This window comes from Trachinotus anak, unplaced genomic scaffold (assembly GCF_046630095.1).
Source record: "Trachinotus anak isolate AG129_WGS33_773 ecotype Australia unplaced genomic scaffold, CSIRO_AGI_Tana_v1 ptg000032l, whole genome shotgun sequence".
NCBI classification, from domain to species: Eukaryota; Metazoa; Chordata; class Actinopteri; order Carangiformes; family Carangidae; genus Trachinotus; species Trachinotus anak.
In genome coordinates this window covers 18,797,537-18,816,499 of record NW_027273883.1, presented here as the reverse complement: position 1 = coordinate 18,816,499, position 18,963 = coordinate 18,797,537, and the positions used below count along the sequence as shown (strand labels likewise).

At 40.6% G+C, this 18,963-nt stretch overlaps 1 protein-coding gene and 1 long non-coding RNA gene across 6 annotated transcripts in view; one reads left to right on the top strand and one right to left on the bottom strand.

Annotated features, from left to right (window-relative positions):
* LOC139613953 (A disintegrin and metalloproteinase with thrombospondin motifs 16) overlaps nucleotides 1–18,963 on the bottom strand; it is a 56,634-nt gene that overhangs the window by 4,244 nt on the left and 33,427 nt on the right. For all 5 annotated transcript variants that reach the window (XM_071471008.1, XM_071471010.1, XM_071471011.1 and 2 more), the window contains 12 exons: nucleotides 18,795–18,943; nucleotides 16,393–16,565; nucleotides 16,115–16,245; nucleotides 15,629–15,752; nucleotides 15,198–15,442; nucleotides 14,844–14,979; nucleotides 13,159–13,285; nucleotides 2,293–2,497; nucleotides 1,048–1,242; nucleotides 836–892; nucleotides 361–576; nucleotides 10–157 (listed from right to left, as the gene is read on the bottom strand). In XM_071471008.1, coding sequence (XP_071327109.1) covers nucleotides 10–157; nucleotides 361–576; nucleotides 836–892; nucleotides 1,048–1,242; nucleotides 2,293–2,497; nucleotides 13,159–13,285; nucleotides 14,844–14,979; nucleotides 15,198–15,442; nucleotides 15,629–15,752; nucleotides 16,115–16,245; nucleotides 16,393–16,565; nucleotides 18,795–18,943 — 1,906 coding nt within the window. The remainder of the gene's footprint in view (nucleotides 1–9; nucleotides 158–360; nucleotides 577–835; nucleotides 893–1,047; nucleotides 1,243–2,292; nucleotides 2,498–13,158; nucleotides 13,286–14,843; nucleotides 14,980–15,197; nucleotides 15,443–15,628; nucleotides 15,753–16,114; nucleotides 16,246–16,392; nucleotides 16,566–18,794; nucleotides 18,944–18,963) is intronic.
* The window catches only part of LOC139613958 (uncharacterized), a 25,009-nt gene extending 6,046 nt beyond the window's left edge, over nucleotides 1–18,963 (top strand). The window contains exons 2-4 of the long non-coding RNA XR_011686857.1: nucleotides 14,925–14,998; nucleotides 15,259–15,365; nucleotides 18,825–18,963. This is a non-coding gene — a long non-coding RNA (uncharacterized lncRNA). The remainder of the gene's footprint in view (nucleotides 1–14,924; nucleotides 14,999–15,258; nucleotides 15,366–18,824) is intronic.

Here is an 18,963-nt window from a genome sequence, read left to right as displayed (position 1 = left end):
CTTTGCTACCTTTCTTCTCAGGTTGTGGGCAGAAGTTTGTGTTGCAGGCCTGGGACATTGAAGGTTTAAGATGCAGTGCGCAGCCAGGAGAGGCCTTCCCCTGAGCCAGACATTGGACTGTCCTGGCCTGCACTCCGCCTCCACATGTTACTGTGCACTATAGAGAACAAACAAACAAGGCCCTGTTGATGAAAACTGTGAATGCCAGGCACCACATATAACACATTAAATGCCCTCTCCCTTGTCAATCACCGAGTTTACAAAGTAACTGTAAGCAGTGCTGAAACTCTGCAGACACAAAATGCAAGACAGTTATCCTTGCATGGTTCAGCTATGTAAACCTACTCTAAGTTAACCTACCTGAGACCAAGGAGATGAATGCCATTCTGGTCGAGGTGGAGGTTGAGGGAGGGGCTGTGGTGGATAGGTGCGATGATGCGTGCTCCATCGGTGGACTGGTGGGGTGGTGCGGACAGGGCAGTCAGCCAGGATGCAGGGTCTCTGGAGCTCCACTGTGGGCTTGGGAACATGGTGGCACTTCTTTGCAGCAAGCTCTCTGTATTTTCCTGCAGTATCCTTTATTGTGAAAACAGAAAATAATGTAAGCTTCAAGATACCATTGTATAACATGACACCCTCGAGAAAGCCATTCTTCACAATACAATCTATAGCACTGTATCTACTTAATGTATGCAAAAAAATTGAAAACCGAAATTATGGCAAATTGAGAATTTGAAGCAGCGAATTGTCACAGGTAATCTTAAAGTTGCTAATTTAATAATATGGAATCAACACTGTGCTATATTTGCGTAAACACAGCACATACAATACAGACCTTCTCTGCACATTTGATGAACCGTGCCTGATAGCCACGACCACATGTTGCTGAACACTGAAAACGGAAGAGAAAAAAAAAATTGAGAAAGAGAGCTTTTTACATTTGCTAACAAAATAATTGTACAACAATTTTACACTGCACAACTACTGCTTCGTTCTTTTTAATAACATATTTTTGCATCAGTCTTTATAACTGCTGTATAGAATTACCTCTTGCCACGTGGAGACAAACCACTGGACTTTTCGCTGTTTCTGGCAGCGTTTAATGAAGCAGGCTTCTTGACTGGCAGGTTTCGGCAAGCCTGCACACACACTGTCTGGCAGAGTGTGTGTTTGGGCACCTGGGTTGGTGCTCGCACACACCACTGTCCTCTTCCTCAAGCCGTTGCCACACTTGCGAGAACACTGCCAAGTAAGACACGAGAGATGGTAATGATGATACTTTATTCCTGTAAATTATTAGAGCTTTACTGTTCTCTTTATGACTGGAAGATCTGATTATGACAGCATTATTAACAACAGTTAATTCCAAAAATGTCAGGAAGGAACATGCTAACTGAGGCAGAAATCAAATTTCATAGATAAATGAAATTTGTACTGGACCATTATATGACTCCTCAACCATTCACACATTTGCTTTCCTGAGAATCACATCCAGGCCTCATTGCAGTACAGTACACAACAGTATTGAAAATGAATACTGGCTAAATGAGAACCATTTTTAAGTATATTTGTAGTACACTCATCATTTTAGAGGCAGCCTTTCCACTTTCTCTTCACTCAAAGTGAGGATTTGTCAAAATGAATTGAAGGTTTCACCTAATGGAGCTATTACATGACTTGAACATAGAAATACATGTCTCAGGCCAAAGATCTTAACAAGCCAGCTATGCACAGTCTTCCATATATTCACATTCACCACACAGTGACTTATTGTTTTTTACTTCCTTAATAATTCCTTTGAGGTAGGCCTGTAATTCCCGCAATATTCATTCTGATCCCATGCACACATCTCATGGCGCAGCCTAAATCTAACTTCTGAAACTGTTTCACTTCATCCAAGAAACAGGGGGCTGTGACGCACTGCCCTGTGCCACAGAGGAAGTACACTGGACACCACCTGTGGCAGGTAGTTAGGAACATTTGGAGTTAAATGGGACTTTAATAGTGAAATGAGTCGCCACACATTATGTATAGGAACTGGACCGAGAACATGAGAGGTTTCAGTGGGCACATTCACAGTTTAAAGCCACTGAGATCACTGTCATAAAATGTGGTGAAGCCATCAAGGTTCACTTAGCAACACAGTGTGTAGAGCAAGCGTGAAGCTTCAAACTCTTTTTTAGAGTGTGTTTTGGGGTGCACTTTATTTTGTACTACTTCAGCAGTATGCCCTGTATACATCAGTGTAAGCACACTGAAAAATCCCATCCTTGTACTTTCACACATGCTCACCTGTGACCATGGCCCAGAGGTCCACACTGGTGGACAGCTCTGTGTGTTGCAGGCTTGCCTCCTGGCTGGGGTGGGCTGGGCACAGCGAGAGTCAGCCAGGGTGTCTACGTTGGCCTGGCTGGTTCTCTGGACACACTGGACCTGCCGCGTCTGCTCTCCTCCTCCACAGCTCCGGCTGCACACCCCCCACTCTCCTACAGACCAGCTGGGACAACACACACAAGGCCGCTGAGTCAACTTGCACAGCTCTTCAATCACTTATTCAGACAGACCTGCGGGAATTTGCCAATGACACGACAATTAAGCAATTTCTCTTCTCCAGTGGCGCTGCAGTACTCTCTGCAGCTTATTCTTCTTCAGATGTTTCAAAATAGAGATGACAATAAACCCCAAAACATACTGTACGTCTAACAATAGCTTATTATGCCTATTATAGCTTATTACTAGACTTATTCAACATTATTCCAAACACCTTCATATATGTCTTCATATAACACTGGCATCAGACATGGTGGAGTGTTGCAGCCCTAACTTTATCGGGTTTCGACGCCTGTTCATGGCTGACTGGCTTCAGAGCAAGTCAGAACAGACGAAACACCAGGCTGTAATTTAAACCCCACTGCACAATTTAACCCCTACCCCCCGCCTTGCCTAAACTTAGCCCTTATCACTGCTAAAACCAAACATCATCACATATTTTTTTAATAATTGCCTCCATTTTTGCTGTATACTCCTAACAAACATGTTGGCAACTAGAAGAACTTGCCTGCTTCAAGATACTGTGTATATTAAGCACCCTTTATATTAATGCATCTGAGACACATAATCCTCTGACCCTGCTGAGTGCTCTTTTTAGGACAGTAGAGTTTATATTACTTTTAGTGCATTTTTTTTTTCTTGAAACTGCACCCCAAGAAATCTTATGCCTTAAGTCGCCTAATCCCTGATTCTCCTATCCCTTCTCTATTCCTAAAAGCTTCATTGCATCCATCCCAAATGACCCCAAACTCAAGGTGCAGGCAGCTCAATCCCTCATCCCACACTCTGTCATCCTCTCCCTAACTTCACCCTAATGTACCCACCCAGCCTCCGAAGATCTACCCCAAACAGCCCCGAAAATGTTGCTGTCAGCGCACAGAGTTGTATATATTAACAGTCTAAACTTTATTTGTAGTAATTTGGTGCATCACTTGCTTGGAATGTTGTATAAGGAGGATGATTAGAGTATAGCTCTATGAATGCACTGATGAATCTAAATAAATATGGATGGAGAAATTACATCTGGTCACACATATGTCACGGCTTGTCAGGGGGAAGATACACATTGTAGTATCATCAAAGGATTATTTGAAGGAAGATGAGATGAATGTAGAGATGAAAATTTCTATTCAGCTGTTTACTTTAAACATTTAACCGAGTGATCAACACATACATGTAACACATGCTGACACACTGACATGATATTTATTAGCCTTTGGCGCAGAAATAGGAGCTAAATCCTCAAGGAGTCATTAGAGTCAAGCAAACAGTAGATTAACTAAAGTCACAACAACTTTAGCTAAGACATATTTGGACACATTATGCTTACAGTGTTGGCTACGAGAAAGAAGAAATTCAATATATCTTGTATTATATATATATATATATATATATATATATATATCTTGTATGTATTTCTTAATTTGAATAACACCAAAAATATTTCAGCACTAAAAATGAACAGGATTTCTATGATGTAACATACAAGCTTGTAGTGGTTAGCTGATATCATGGATTTATTATCTAAGAACATTTAACAACTTGCCACAGTATGATATCATATGAAGTTTTATTCTGGCTCTCTAGCACCACTTAGTTGCATATCAGATATCAGTTTTTGCACAGAAAAGTAAAATATAGTCATCTGACCTACAGTGTGCGAAAGGTTATAATGTAGTAGCCAATTAAAGTGACACATTAGAGCTTTGATAAATACTGAAAGGCGTTTCCTTGTACCACGGATTTATCACCTTAGTGACCTCACTGGAATGGTCATTGACATAATATACTGATTGATGCCATATCAAATTATAGACCACCTTGTGATCTTTGCCGTGCGTGCTATCAGTAAGTGTTGTTGGAAGATGAGTAAGCATCATACCCTCTGGACAGAAGCACACGGGTTCAGATATCCTGTGGACAGAGTGTCAGATAGCCTCTGTGGTCTAAATGACGCTGTCTAGATGCTCAGCAGGGGCATTAAATAACCTCTGACCAGTGTTTATGGCTGCGTGTGTTTGTACTTTCACGTGTATATGTCAGTGTGTGAGTGTTTCTCTGCTTATATTAGTGTACGTCCGCACTGCGAGACAGAATGATATCATGCTCTAAATGTGAGCGGGCATCGGAAACCTTTTTCCATGATGTAATGCCTGCTCAGTCCAACTCGCTGGGTGCAGACACAGCAAAATGAAATACGTGCAAGCCCTCAGAATAGTATGACCTGCAGAGATGGACTGATGACCACAGACAGCCAGTCTAGTCTAGAATGCATGTTTTGGTCGCTCCAGCACATGTTTTGTCTCAGCTCACAGTTTATGTGCAAAGAGGGCCCACACACTGTAAGAAACCCATGCACTTTGAAAAACGTGTCCAGATGCTTGGTGAAAAAAAAGAAACATATGTACATGTAATAGGACAATATGTTTCAGTTTAGTTCAACAAAAGGTTCTGTAATACGTCAGGCATTTTACAAAGGTACAACTGAAACCAGTTTGGGTTGTTTAGACTATGAAATAGTACCCTAATAATGTAGGATAGAAAACCCAAACATTGCAACACTATATCTATATTATATGTATGTTATGAACCTTTCATATGAAATTTAACACACTGCTGCAAATAACTGTAATTACAGTGTAAAAGCATGGAAATGCAGCCTCGATGTTTTAGATTTTAATCAATAGGAAAGTGATAGATTACCTAATGTTATTACTGTGTAGTTTTCTGCCGTAACATGAAAACTATGCTGCTTTTAATGTTTGTATTTGAATTTTGTAGTCTGAACCTGTGCATGGTTAGTGAGGTTGATGGGGCTTGACCCCACAGAGGAAGAATTCATGGAGAGAAGCTTATTGTCATAATGACGATAAAAGGCTCTGCTTACTGCTTTAAGAAAGTAATGCAATAAATCCCTGCATACAAAAATAACAATAACATCACATCATTTGACTGACTGGCAATTATTATTTTTGAAGAGTTATAATTTATTGACCATTTAACGTCATAACTAAGAAAGTAATGCATTCATCAGCATCATTGTTGCATAATCAATTCAAAATATGTCTTGTCCCTCTAACTTACTCACAATCGATAGTGGACGTAATAATGTGGTGTTATTACTTTTTACTTTTTACTTTTTTTTACAGTTTATTCACAGCTTGGGAAGTTTCAACTAATTCAGAGGTGAATCTAAATTGCATTTTCCAAATTCATAGGTAGTCTAACACTTATTTAATTAGCAGTTCCCAAAGACCTTCACATAAATATATCATTTATCGAAACACTCAAAATTTGTTGCATATTCTTGAATACAAAACATGTAAATTAGACAAAAACACACACACACGTGCTTAAGCAGTGCTAGCTGTAGATAATGAAGGAAATAGGCCCAAGAGGTGAGAGTAAACAGTTGTGAGATTACTTTACAGCCACTATTATCACTGCTTCCTCAACTCAGTGTAAACACACAAATCCATTAGTGAGTAAATGCTGATAGGGGAAGGTTTGCGTAACTTTGTAAGTGGTAGAGTGTGAGAGAGAAAGGAATACAGAAAAGAAAACAAAGTGGAAAGAAATATCAGAGAGGAGCATCAACATTTGTGATAAGGACGATAGAGCAGGGGAGTAGCTGTGTTGGTTGTGTACATGAGAGAGGGAGAATGTGAATTTGAACGTATTTATAAGTGACTTTTAAAAGATACAGACAGTGAGACAGACAGTGTGTATGTTTGTCATAAAGCCAGAGCCCCACAAATCCCTGCTGAGAGATTGGAAGTGCTGCAACCAGAGCACAAGTTAGATTGAATGACAGCTATCCTTGGCTGGCTGCTTGGTGGTATAAGAGTGTGTGTGTATGTGTGGCAGGACAGGGTTGGACAGGTCACAGAGAAAAAAGACGTCACATCAAAGTGTCCAGGCCGTTAGGGTTATGTTTACAGCTGAGCCTGAAGCCACCCAGGTAATGGACACTGCAGTGGAGGTCTGGCAACCAGGCCTGCTGTTCCTCTGCGCAGTGTGTGTGTATGTAGGGACAGAAAGGTCCCACAGACTGACCTCAAAGGTTTAACCTATGCCTCTGTGTGTGAGAGGGAGACAGAGACAGACAGTGAGACAGACAGAAACTGACCTTATGGCTTACACACGAAGGGCAAGAAAGAGGGGTCAAGGGAACAGAAAGCAGTCTTGCCCCATGGGAAATTGAAGCATCTGCTATACCTACAGCATCCTGAGAGATGAGTAAGCAGTTAAGTACTGGCTGAAAACTGTGGAAATGAAAGAGTCACTGTCTCTGGCTACCGGATAATGACAGTGTGATCAAACACTGTAAATGTCTAGATAAAGCTTGAATTGTTTGGCTTGTTGGTATAAACTCACAGTGAGCAGGAGTTTCCTGACATCCTACTTGATGTACAGTCTCCCTTCTTCTCTCCTGTAATGTTTACGTCCCCTTCTCCACTAGGATCCATTTACCAATAGGACCATAATTCAATTTTCCACTGTAAGCGTGGCAAAGAAACATAATACAGTACATGAATTCGGTTCACATACATATACAAATGTTTTAATATGTCCATTTGTGTTATCTGATTTCTATGAAGGTATACATGACAAACATAGCTGAAACCATTCAGTGAGCCTTGTTTCAATGCAAACCTGACATTTTGCATTTGCATCAGTGCATTAAATAAACTATTGAAGCTCTCTATATGACATTTTTATAGTGAAATATTCATTTTGAATTTTTGCCAGTGCTGTAATTGATTCTTACAGGAGATCACAATGCCTTTACTTAATTTACTGAAACCTAGTGGCGACCCATGACCCCTTTGGAAGGCTGAATATATTTCATGCACCCCGTCGATGAGTAAATTGATAGCATATTTAGCAAACAGAAATACAGGGGAAACAAAGAGACAAGTTACATTTTATTCAAGAGCATGTTTCTTTTCATGCATGTTTCTCATTGGTTTCTGTTAAGTGAGTGAAAAAGTTAAACCCTTCCCAAACAGCCAAACTTTTTACTGACCAACTTTAGTTGGCAGTGAACTCCAGAGTAAGATTAGCGTCTTCATATTTTGGATTTAACTAATGTTTGCTTGATGAGCATTGAATTTCCGAAAAAATCTTGCTAATCCGTCCTGAATCTTACCAGCCTTGCTAGCACCAGAGTGCTATTGTTAATGTTATTATTGCATTAAAAAAAAAACATTGTTATCATGTAGTGAAAACAACTGACCCATCCACATGACAACCAAGCAACTCTATCTGCAGAGGAAGACTACAAGATGTGGTTGAAGTCCTCAGAAACGACACACAAGCTGGACCTTGCAGTGAGAGTTTTTGGCCATTGTTTGAGCTAGTATATTAACATAAAGTAACATTTTAAAGCACTTATGTCATCTTATGTAAGTGGTGAAGCTGTTTTCTTTACTGAGCTTTAATTCTACATTAAGAAGTAGCTAAAATGTTTGTGTAAAATCCTCGTTAACAGTAATTACCCCAGTACAAGCCTATAGTTAATAATGTATCCTTTAGGTGGAGTACAACAGCAGCCATCCTAGCATAACATTTTGTAGACTCTTTTACCCAAAGTGCCTCAGAACTCTCTGAGTGCAGACATTATTAGCCTGGGTGGGAATCATCTGTAATGCTGGCACTGGTATGCTCTGCTCACAGTACCAGTTCTTCTTGAATGTGACAGTGAAAACAAAGCAGCAATGACTACATCACACAACACACAACAAATTACTACACAAGATGACACAATGAACCGCAAACATGCCATTATTATTTAAAATGTCTGACTAAAAAAGCCCTGGAGGACATGACCGCTTGTTCTGACAAATTTATATATATATTTTCTGTCAACACGATCACTACTTTATGTCAGTGAACATGAGACAGCTCTGTGGTCATCATGCAGAATTTTCCTAGGATACCTGCTCCAAAATGGAGACGTACACAAGCTGAGCAAGAGGGAAATATTCATGTGGTGACAATTCTATGCAGAGGAAAATTCCCCTTTTGAACAGCTGTTGGTTACTATAAAACATGAGATAAATGCTAACGTAACTGGGATTCCATGATTTCAGTGCTGATTACATAATATTGGTGCCCTGTAAATACTGGATCTCTGAGAAAATCCTTTTGCAGCAGGAGGTTTTTTTTAGCAGGTGTTGGGACACCACCAGTGGAACAGAGATTAACAGAGGGATGACTTCATTAAGCAAGAGGGGAGATACCAAAGAATAGTACTGAGAAAAATAGAGATGGACAAATGTCTGCATTAGAGCTAAGAGATTGTTGTGATCTTAGACTTTTGACTGAACTGATTTTGGGGTGGGGCGCAGTAGGGACACTTACTGTAAAGCTGTCTTGATGAGAGGGTGAGAAAGTTTGGGTGGGAGTAAACTTGAGTAACTAGACACTGTTCTCTCCTGCCATGCCATGTCTTTTTTTCTGTGTGTGTGTGTGTGTGTGTGTGTGTGTGTGTGTGCCAGCAGCTGACATGATGTCAACAACACCAGCATCATACATCATTCCTGCCTGTATACTGTGCACGTAACATTATGTATAGCTATGTGCATAGACAAAAACTATGTTGTAAATACAGCAGTAACTAAACCACAGAATCTCATATTTCTGACACCACAGCTAACAACTGTTGAAAGTTCTTTGCGTTGCTTTGTCTATCTGCATTGCTCCCTTGTTCCTCTCTATTTATTTTATTCCTAAACATTACATAACGGTCACATGATTTCAGGAGTCCAGTAAACATCCTCACTCTATAGAAAGTGGCCTACATTAGAGGCACTAATTTCCAGGAAGAAGGTGAAATAAGGCCTTATTGTGCCTGTCTCTGGCATGGCCTTCTGACATCGCATAACAGAAGTTCAGACTTAAAACATTTTAAGTGGCTTGGCTTGGCCACAACATAACAAAACTGTTTTACACGCGAGGGACAAAGTTACGTTTGGACTTTCAACACATGCAACACTGACTGAGATGAGGTCAGTGTCTCAGCAAAACCCTCCTCTGCTCAAAAATCAAGACACAACTTGTCAGCAGTGTCCACTTCATTTGCAAGAATTTGGCTGATATTTCAGACCATTACTAATAGTGTACATGGGAATACTGAGAATAGACACACGGAGGAATTGACGCCTAAACAGCAGCTGTCAAAGACCCCGAGATAAATGCTCTTGTTATTCCTTGAGAGAAAGGCGTCTGCTACACTCTGTAAAGGTGGTGCTTGATCTGCGCAGTGCCCTGCTAGAGGCTGTACACGTACTCTGCATTTATCCAAACTTTCAAACTTTTGCATGGTGGCCGTCTTTTCTGCATGTTGTGATGCAATTAAGAATTGCATCAATTTGGTTTGTAGTTGAGGTCACGACAAACATCACTATGGAATCACTATAAAAAATGCCATCAGTAAGGGTAGTGTTGAATGCATGCTGTTTTGTGTTTTTGTGTTGTGTTTTTTTGTGCTGTTTTGACACTGTTTTGTGTCCGTTGAAGCCAGTGAACTACAAAAGCACAGAGGAAGTGATAAACTATTAACAGGAGTAATTCCTTTTATTATTTCAAACAAAGTGTAGGATAATTGAGTGTTTGCTAAACCCCTATCCCGAACGTTGATTGTCCATTTATAGCTTAGCAACTGTAACTAGGCACAACAGGCCTGTGAAGCTTTGCATTTCTCCACACGATGAAGCTGCATGGGGCTGTAAAGATTTTAGATGTTGAAAAGTGCAAGACGAAAAGTGCAATGAAACAATAATACAGTGTGTATTATCTGCTCTAATCTAAGTTGCAAATATTACAATGTCTGGCTAACTCACTGACATTAGTGACCTTACACAGCACTACGTCCAAAGGCAAAGGAGTATTTCGTACTACATTATTTTGTGGAGTTACAGGTTACGTTATAAACCCTTTTTGAGGTAGTGCATCCCCTGTGTAGCATTGACCTACTGTATCGAATGGATGCGACTATCAGCATACAGGACAATGTAAGCCACTCTGCCCTGCTCTTTACTCATGAGGACGCAGAGTTTTGGGCATCCAGCTTAAGCCTTAGTCTTTTGCACAGTATGATGTATATAGCCTTCAAGTGCATATTTGAGAACCTTTTACAGGGTTCTTGCTTTAAAACGGGTCAGACCGAAATCAGCAAAAGTGAATTGTTAGAAATAGGACTCCACTTCTTGTCTACCTCTGTCTGAAATCAAGATCCCATTGTTTGAAAAAATTTCAAAGAATTTTGAGTAGCAAATCTGCCAAAGTTATTGTTGTAATATGCATATGGGCTGTGTAAGAAAGCTTGACAGGCGTAGCAACAGTAACTAAAGGGGGGTAGGGGTTACGTTTTTCCTATCCATGTATTCCACAGGAATTTTGGATGATACCAAACTGTGGGACGGCCTCTCACAACATCAGACTTAGCTTGTCTGTTACAACTGGTGGCCATGAGAGAAATAACCAATGACGTATTCTTACTACATTGCATTGGTGACCTCCTTCTTTTGCAGGAGGTATGTAGGCCCAAGAGATCCTATTTGCATGATATCTTAGAAATTATTATTATTATTATAACTGCACTTGCAGAAAATGCACTCAGGGGAAGTAATACCTCAGCAACAGCTGTTGGAATGACACATTTCCATTGGTCACTGTACTGATGTGATGTGTATTGTGTATTTAAAAGTTATGTGGCCAATAACCTGTTGGAAATGTAAATTCATATGTAAATGTGTAAATATCTTTCCATTCCCTATACATGCACATCTGGCTTTATTAAATCTCATTTTTATGAAACCTTATTATCATCAGCTAAATCTCAAGTTACCCCCTCATTAAAACAAATGTTATCCCAAGAGCATCTATCTCTGATTTGTTTTCTGGCCAGCATTTTACCCTGCATGACAATGTCCAGAGCAGCACAGACAAGGGAGGGACATTCCCCTGTGCGTGTGTTTAAGTGTGTTCATACATGTCCTGACTGTCAGTGGGTGCACCACTCCCTATGATGTCCGCAGCATCGGAGCATGTTGACTGATGTTTGATCCTCTGCCCTGGCCTTGTGTGTCAGGGGTATAGACAGTGACCGAACCAACTGAGCTGAGCCAAGATCCCATGGAACCACACCCCGAAACCATAGAATCATTAGTGGGCCTCGCTCCCACTCTCACTCTGTCTGGTACTGTCATTCATCATAGAAAATGTGTTAGTGCCACTCTAAGTGACGGCAGTGGCATTTTACAACATCGAGAAAAGCCTTCTTGGCCACAGCAACATGGAACTGAACCTGTGCCTATGATATCGTTTCCTACTTTGCTTCACAACTACAAATTAATCTTGAGCTTCTTTCTGGTGCACCACTGTGGGACAATGTGTTCTGAGAATGACCAGAGTCAGGAACTGAACCAACACATCCCACCAAATAAACTTTTATACAGTAGTCTTTCTTAAACTACACATCTAGAACTAAAAGGTCCATGGTGAATTTTGTTAGGGCCAGGAAACTAGCATTTTGTTATGAGCTTGGGTCCCACAGTGACGCTAGATGTGAAAAGATTTACAAGTCCTTGGTCTGCTGTATTAAACAAACACAGAAGCTAACTTTTCCTGACATTTGATGATGTATCATTCTGAACTGGATGAAGACACCAACAGAATATCCAGTGGAACTTCCCCTGTCTTCCCCACGTCTCACACGCATGTTTTGGCCAAAAGTTATTGTTCATTACAAGATAGGAAAATGTCGTCATGGTGGAACAGGTGCTTTACTGGGCTGAAAAAGGGTGGAGAATATAGCCAGTGCTGCCTGACACCCTTCATTCACTTTATTATGAGGAGATAGTGTGGGAAGTTCGGAAGAGTTGACTCAACCAATAAACATCTCTTTTTGACACTGCATGCAGAACAGATGTGTAGGTGTTGTAGACCAATAACACATGGCAGTTGGGAGGAGTGAGGGTAAAGGAAGGTGAAAGGGACAGAAGGTAGGAAAACAAAAGACTTCACCCAAAATGGTGACGTGTGAGACACAGAAAAAATTAGACAGAGAGAAGGACATTGAGACAAAATCGAGAGAACAGTAAAAAGGTTGTCCACAAGATAATCTCTTCACTATCATGGTGAGCTTTTATAAGTATATGAACTATTTGGCTGCTGGCCCTTAAAACTGATCATCTGTGTCCTCCCATTCCCAACATGAACATGCATGAAGAGAATGTTGAGCTGTTACAGCCAACAATGTTTTTGGCTATCACATAGCCAACAGGACACTTTATGGCCCTTCCAGGGAAAGTCAATTGAACAACTGAATAACTGACATATCCTGAAGTCCAGAAGGACCAAATATTCAGTCTTTTTCCATCCAAAACTATGTATCAGGAAAATATGAGGAAATGTCTGCACAGTTCAAATAGTTTTAATGATGTCCAGATTGAGATCCAGTTAAAAACAGAGTGTGGATATATTTATGAGGTCATTCACAGAGTTTTGAAGCCACAAATTATGATTGAGATTTGTGCACCAACCATTACTACTATTACTAGCATGCATAACAATGACACATGAAAGAGCATTGGGTCTGACCTGGCAGGACATGGTTGAGTGTTGCAGGGCATCAATCCTGTAGCTGGTTTTGATCTGGGATTGCAGTAGGATGTGTTCACCTGCACTCTCAAGTCTTTGTAGCATGCTGATTTGGTATTCATCTGGCCTGTGTGGGATAAAAATCAATAAGTTCAGGCACATAATCTTAAAAGGAGAAAATATTTTTTTCATTTTGAGTTACAGTCTATTCCTGGCCGCCAATTGTCTACTATAAAATATCAGCAGTAAAACAAAACTACAGGCTCATATTTACTGTGCTGGATTAAACAGTTATGGAGAGGCATTATAGATTATTGGCATGAATGTAAAAAAGACACAAATTTTAAAGATCTTGAAGGTCGACATACTTTCTAGGTGGTAATATACATGTTGTATGTTGATGAATATTTAACTGTGAATGCTTTTACACCACACATCCCTCTTTACATGTGATTCGTTTCTTTCTCAGAGGCTAATAATCCTCCTTAAATTCTGTGACTTTTGTGCTTGTGAATTCTGACACAAAAGCAGATCTGACAGCGTTTTTTGATTTATGTGAAACTTGAATCCCAGGTTCACAGATCTTGGGGTTGGTATTTGGCTGAAGGCAAGGTCAATCTGCACATCTCAGCTCATACAGGTCAGTTAGTCAGTCACACTCTTTAATAAAGCAAACGACCCCCAACCCATCATGGCCTACAATCAGGGCACAAAGAGGTGGAGGTGGTTAGGGTGGACTGCAACAGACCAGGGTGGGGAACTTTAACCTGGAGGGTCAATCAACAGGAACCCTACACTGGGGGCTTTGTTCACACTCATGAAGCCAAACAAGTGCACACACACAAATACACACATGCGTATGCAAGCACTCACAAAGGGAAGTGTGTATGAGTAAACATTCATGAGCGCACACACACACGCACACAGACACAGACACACACACACACACACATATATATACACTTTTATCTCCTGACCTATGCCCACAAGTCACCATGCCAGACCCTGCTCATGTCCTTACAGCAGTCTTTGCATGTGTTTCTCTGTGTGTGTGTGTGTGTGTGTGTGTGTGTGTGTTAGTTTAATACTAGGCCTTTGGAGGGACAAATGCCACCGGTCAAAGCCATGCATGTGTGTACTTGCTTGCTTTTAGCATATCTGTTTGTGTGTGTGTGTGTGTGTGTGTGTGTGTGTGTATGTGTGTGTGTGTGTGTGTGCATGTAATAGCAGGTCTCCAGTAGAACAAGAAGAGGTCCCACCAGTCTGAAACAAGAGCTACTAATGTCCCCTCACTAATGATGGGAATACTCCTCTCTCCATTTAACCTGCAGCTAAAAGCCTTATTAGAGATCAGAGAGGCCAGACTGAGCTGTAGATGCTTGTCCATTGATCTACAAACTGTCCTCTTAATCTGTGGGCTGGCCCGGATTACTTGAAAAGAGGTGATCTGTCCTTTTTCATCAATGCAATGGACTTAGACAAGGTTCAAAAACACAAAAAAGTGCCTGTTTTGAACAAACCAAGTAACATGTCACTGCACAGGGAAGATTAAAAGCACTATACTACACTTTGAATATATCTATCATTGCAGTTTGGGAAAGCACATTTTGAATTCAATTTGCAGCAAAAGTGTAATGTGATAATACTTCTGAAAAATATTTTTTGGCAGTCACATTTGTACATACCTCCAGCACAAGTTGCTGAGCACTGGGAGCGTATGATGGCCCATGTATAATTGTGTTTGATGTGATTCTTCTTCTCATCAGATTTCTTCAGAGTGTATTCCCAACGTATCCCTGGGTTCCAGCCCTGCAACAGTATCTACGGGAAAAAGAATATAGTAAGAATAATGAGAAGAAAATTGCACAAAAGAAGTAAAATTGTACGCAGGCACCCGATTACAATATAAAGAAGAAAGTCACAATCAAAAGAAGGGTGGGTGGTTTTATACAGTATATAAAAAAACAAAAAACAAATTGCACATAAATAAGACACAACATTGGTCAAAGTCATAATTTTTGTGTCCACTGATCCCTTACCTCTATGACCAGTGTTTCATTGGTGGGGCCAGTTGATAAGAGGCTCTCTGGTCTGTTATAGGGTCTCTTGTATTCAAAAATGGCTCCAGCGATGGGATGTCGGCCTGGCCAGTCCACTGTCCAGTGTCCATTCAAGTAGTAGCGTCTGTGGGTGTCCCTGACAGCCAGGTATGAACTTGATGTATTCAGCTCCATCACACGGATAGTCCGGGCCCCTGCTGGGATGGTTACCACCCCATAGTACTCTGAGAAAGACAAGAAAAAATTTTCAACGAGCACGAAATGTTGCAAGAAACTAATAAAACTAAAAACAAAACTGCATTTCAAACTACACAAAATAGACTTGTGTATGGATGATAGGGAAAAGCAGTTTCAGTATCTGATATAAAGAAACAAATCATCAAATCCAATAGACAATTACTGTGACATACGGTTAGTATAATGCTGTTTGCTGTACTGTCCTTTGTAGATCTTGCAGGTGGAGTTGTCTCCTTTACACACACCACAAGCATCAGGCACAGCTGTGGAGCCCAACACACGGTCACAGCCCACTCTCTGTGGGAGAAAAACATCATTGCTTTTGACTAGGAAAACTAGATAATGAACATAAAATGCAACTTTACATCATACGATGTCATAAATTACAACAGTTGAAAGCAACCATCATTTATCCCTTTTGTGGTGACAGGTCAGCATTTTCTTTTCATGACATCTGAAGTACTTGTGAAATAGCACAACAAGGGTGTCTATTGATGTTTTCCACTGCTAAACCCGTTCTCTAAATTTATAGCTCAGCCTCAGAGATCCCACACATGATATCATCTTCAAAAAAATATCCAGCGCTAACTCCGCACTCTTTCTCATTCTTCAACACAACCAAGTTACTGTCTCACTGTTTGCCTGTTTTAAAGTATTACCTCACACAGTCCATCAATACAGACGTTAGAGCTGTCCAGCGAGCACAGTGTCCCATCCTTAACTTTACTGGCCAAGGCAAAGAAGAAATCATAACCTTCAGCAAAGCAGTACAGCTTACATACATCTTGATCTGGAAGAAAAGACAATAACCACAGATGCATTCTTTAGTTTCATAACGTGACTAGCTGGTGAGAACTCCCCACAAAATTTCTCTTCTGTCATTTCCCATCTTCTTTTTTTTGAGTCATTTTGAAAATGAATTCAGTGATTGTCTCACCATCCACTCTAGTGTATGGTCTCCAGGTGTAGTACCAGCCTCTGAACTGTTTGCTGTTGAATTCAGCACACTGTTGCGCTCTGTAGTCGATGGCGTTGGGGGGACAATCCTCAGTGTTACAAAGTTTGTACGACCTGGATGAGCCCTCACAGAACTTCCCTCCATATGCAGGTCTGCAGAGAGGAACACATACGTTGATGAAAATGAAGCTCTTCGTTTGTTCTTGCTTATTTTAATATTCTGTGTTTCACTGCAGAATTTCACTGTAATAGTCTGATTTCCTTTTGTGTGTGCGATCTAAAGAGTGAAAATGTCTTATATTACAAGTAACACTGAATTTCACTGTATTTTGGTATGACTAATATGTGAATATCCTTCCGTCTATGTATGTGGCTGTGTGTGGGTTTGCCTTTTTGAAGGCTTCTCCAATCACAGGTGCATAACTCGAGGCTATGTTCCTTCAAATCCCTTCCATGGGACAATTACACCTTCTGTAAGCCCTCCAATCACATTGTCACTTACCTCTCTCTCTCACTCTCAGATTCCCTCCCTTTATATCTCTACATTTCATCTTTTGCTTTTTTTAATCCTTCCTCTGTCATCTCATCTACTCCCTACCCCTCCGCCTTTTCTCTCTCTCCTCTGCCTCTCACCCCTTGCCTGTCCTTGTCTTCCTGTCCCTCCACCACTATCCATCCTCCCCCATCTCTTGGTCTTTCTGCACATCACTCTCTGTTTAATTTAGCCCACCACTTGTCAGGATCTTGGCATGACATGATAAAGAGGAGGCCCCGGCATTTAGGACAGGGCCCCCCGACTGACTGGCAGTGCAAATAATCCTGAGTGACTGATGAGCAAGGGACTAAGTGAGCAGATAAGTGATGAAGCAACAGACCCATGTGAGGGATCTTCACTATTTTAATCACGTGTCTTAATGTGCTCGTGGCCTTGAGTCGAGCAGTCACAAACAGTAAAGACCATCTCTGTACCAAAGTGTCTCTCCATTAACCCTCTGAGCATATCGCTGTGTATGTGTATACATTTTTGCCTGTTTGCATACATGCTAGTTATGGTACTTCCTGCGCATTTCAGTGTACAACTGTGTGCTTACATTTGCCTGCTAAACCAACACTTGACACATTTCTACAGCTATTTTAACACCAGTGAAGAGAAACTAATAGAATTGAATCCTGCAAAGTAGGAAATGGTAAAAGATTATTTGTGATGTGACCTAAATGGTTTTTCTTGAGTAGGCAAAAAATACATAGTAAATGGTCACATTTTGATGGCTCAATTTGAAAATCTTTTCATAGTTTAAAATGTTTACTTATTACATTTTTTGTAAAATGTACATCTGTATATTGTACATAAAATGTGGCTGTTTTTGACGCAAGAATTACTAAACTCAAATGCAAGAAATATACATCTTGGGATATCTTATTTTCTTTCTTGCTAAGTGTTAGATTATAAGTTTGATACCAACCTCATGTCTATGACGCTAGATCAAGGAGGCAGTTAGCTTAGCTAAAGATAAAGACTGGAAGATTGGGTAAACAGCTATCCTGGCTTTACTCAAAGTTAAAAAATTACAGCAGCAATAACTAGCACCTCTAAAGCTCACAAGAGAAATGCATAATTGACAATTTGTGGTTTTAATTGGAGCTCCACATTGTGACTATTTCTTAGTAAACAAGCAACAAGATTATAAGACTATACTAAGAAGAAGACAGTGGTGGGGAAGCTACTTTGAAGGCTTGGCTTTTTCAAGCCATCAATTACTTCACACTGGAAGACGTTAATTACAGCAAAGCTACCCAAGGGAGAAATCTCGTTTGGTTAACTAAAGCTACTTAGAAAAAGTATTTCAGACTACTTTGTGAAAAAATATCAAATTGACAGTGTACATGTGATATGAAATTATAACAAAATATAACACAAAAAAGCCAGGAGGTTTCATCCATGATGACTTTGACAGCTGTGTGAGCATTGATCAGTGTCTGCCCTTAGGTTTTGCACATGCACTACACAAAGGTCAAGTGTGTGGTTGTGGCTGCCTGACGAATGCATTGCCTGAGCATGTCTTCACAGCGGTCAGGATGAAAGAAAAAGGGGGCGGGTTCTTTTCCTTTTATAGCCCACAATTATTTGTAGTTTCAGTAGTTAACTCCACAAAAAATGGCAAAAAGTAATTAAGCTACTTGAATCACTATGTACATATGGATGCAGTTGAACTACCAGCCAGTTACTACAAAATGTAGTTAAACTTCTACTTTAAGGATAGCTGCTTCCATTTTTTAGAAGTTAAGCTTCTTGCCTCCTGGCTCCCTTGCCATACTTAACACACTGACATGACAATAGTATCGATCAGTTTGTTCGTGTCTGTTCATTGAGTATTTCTCTACCTGGGGTTGTTGCACTGCCTCTCTCGATAGGTGACTCCACTCTCGCAGCTTCGCGAGCAGGAAGACCAGGATGACCACTCTGACCACTGGCCATGCTGAGGCCTCGGGCCCTCGTCACCCTGTTTCACACACTGGCCCCTACGACACCACTGGAAGAAGAAGGAGTTGA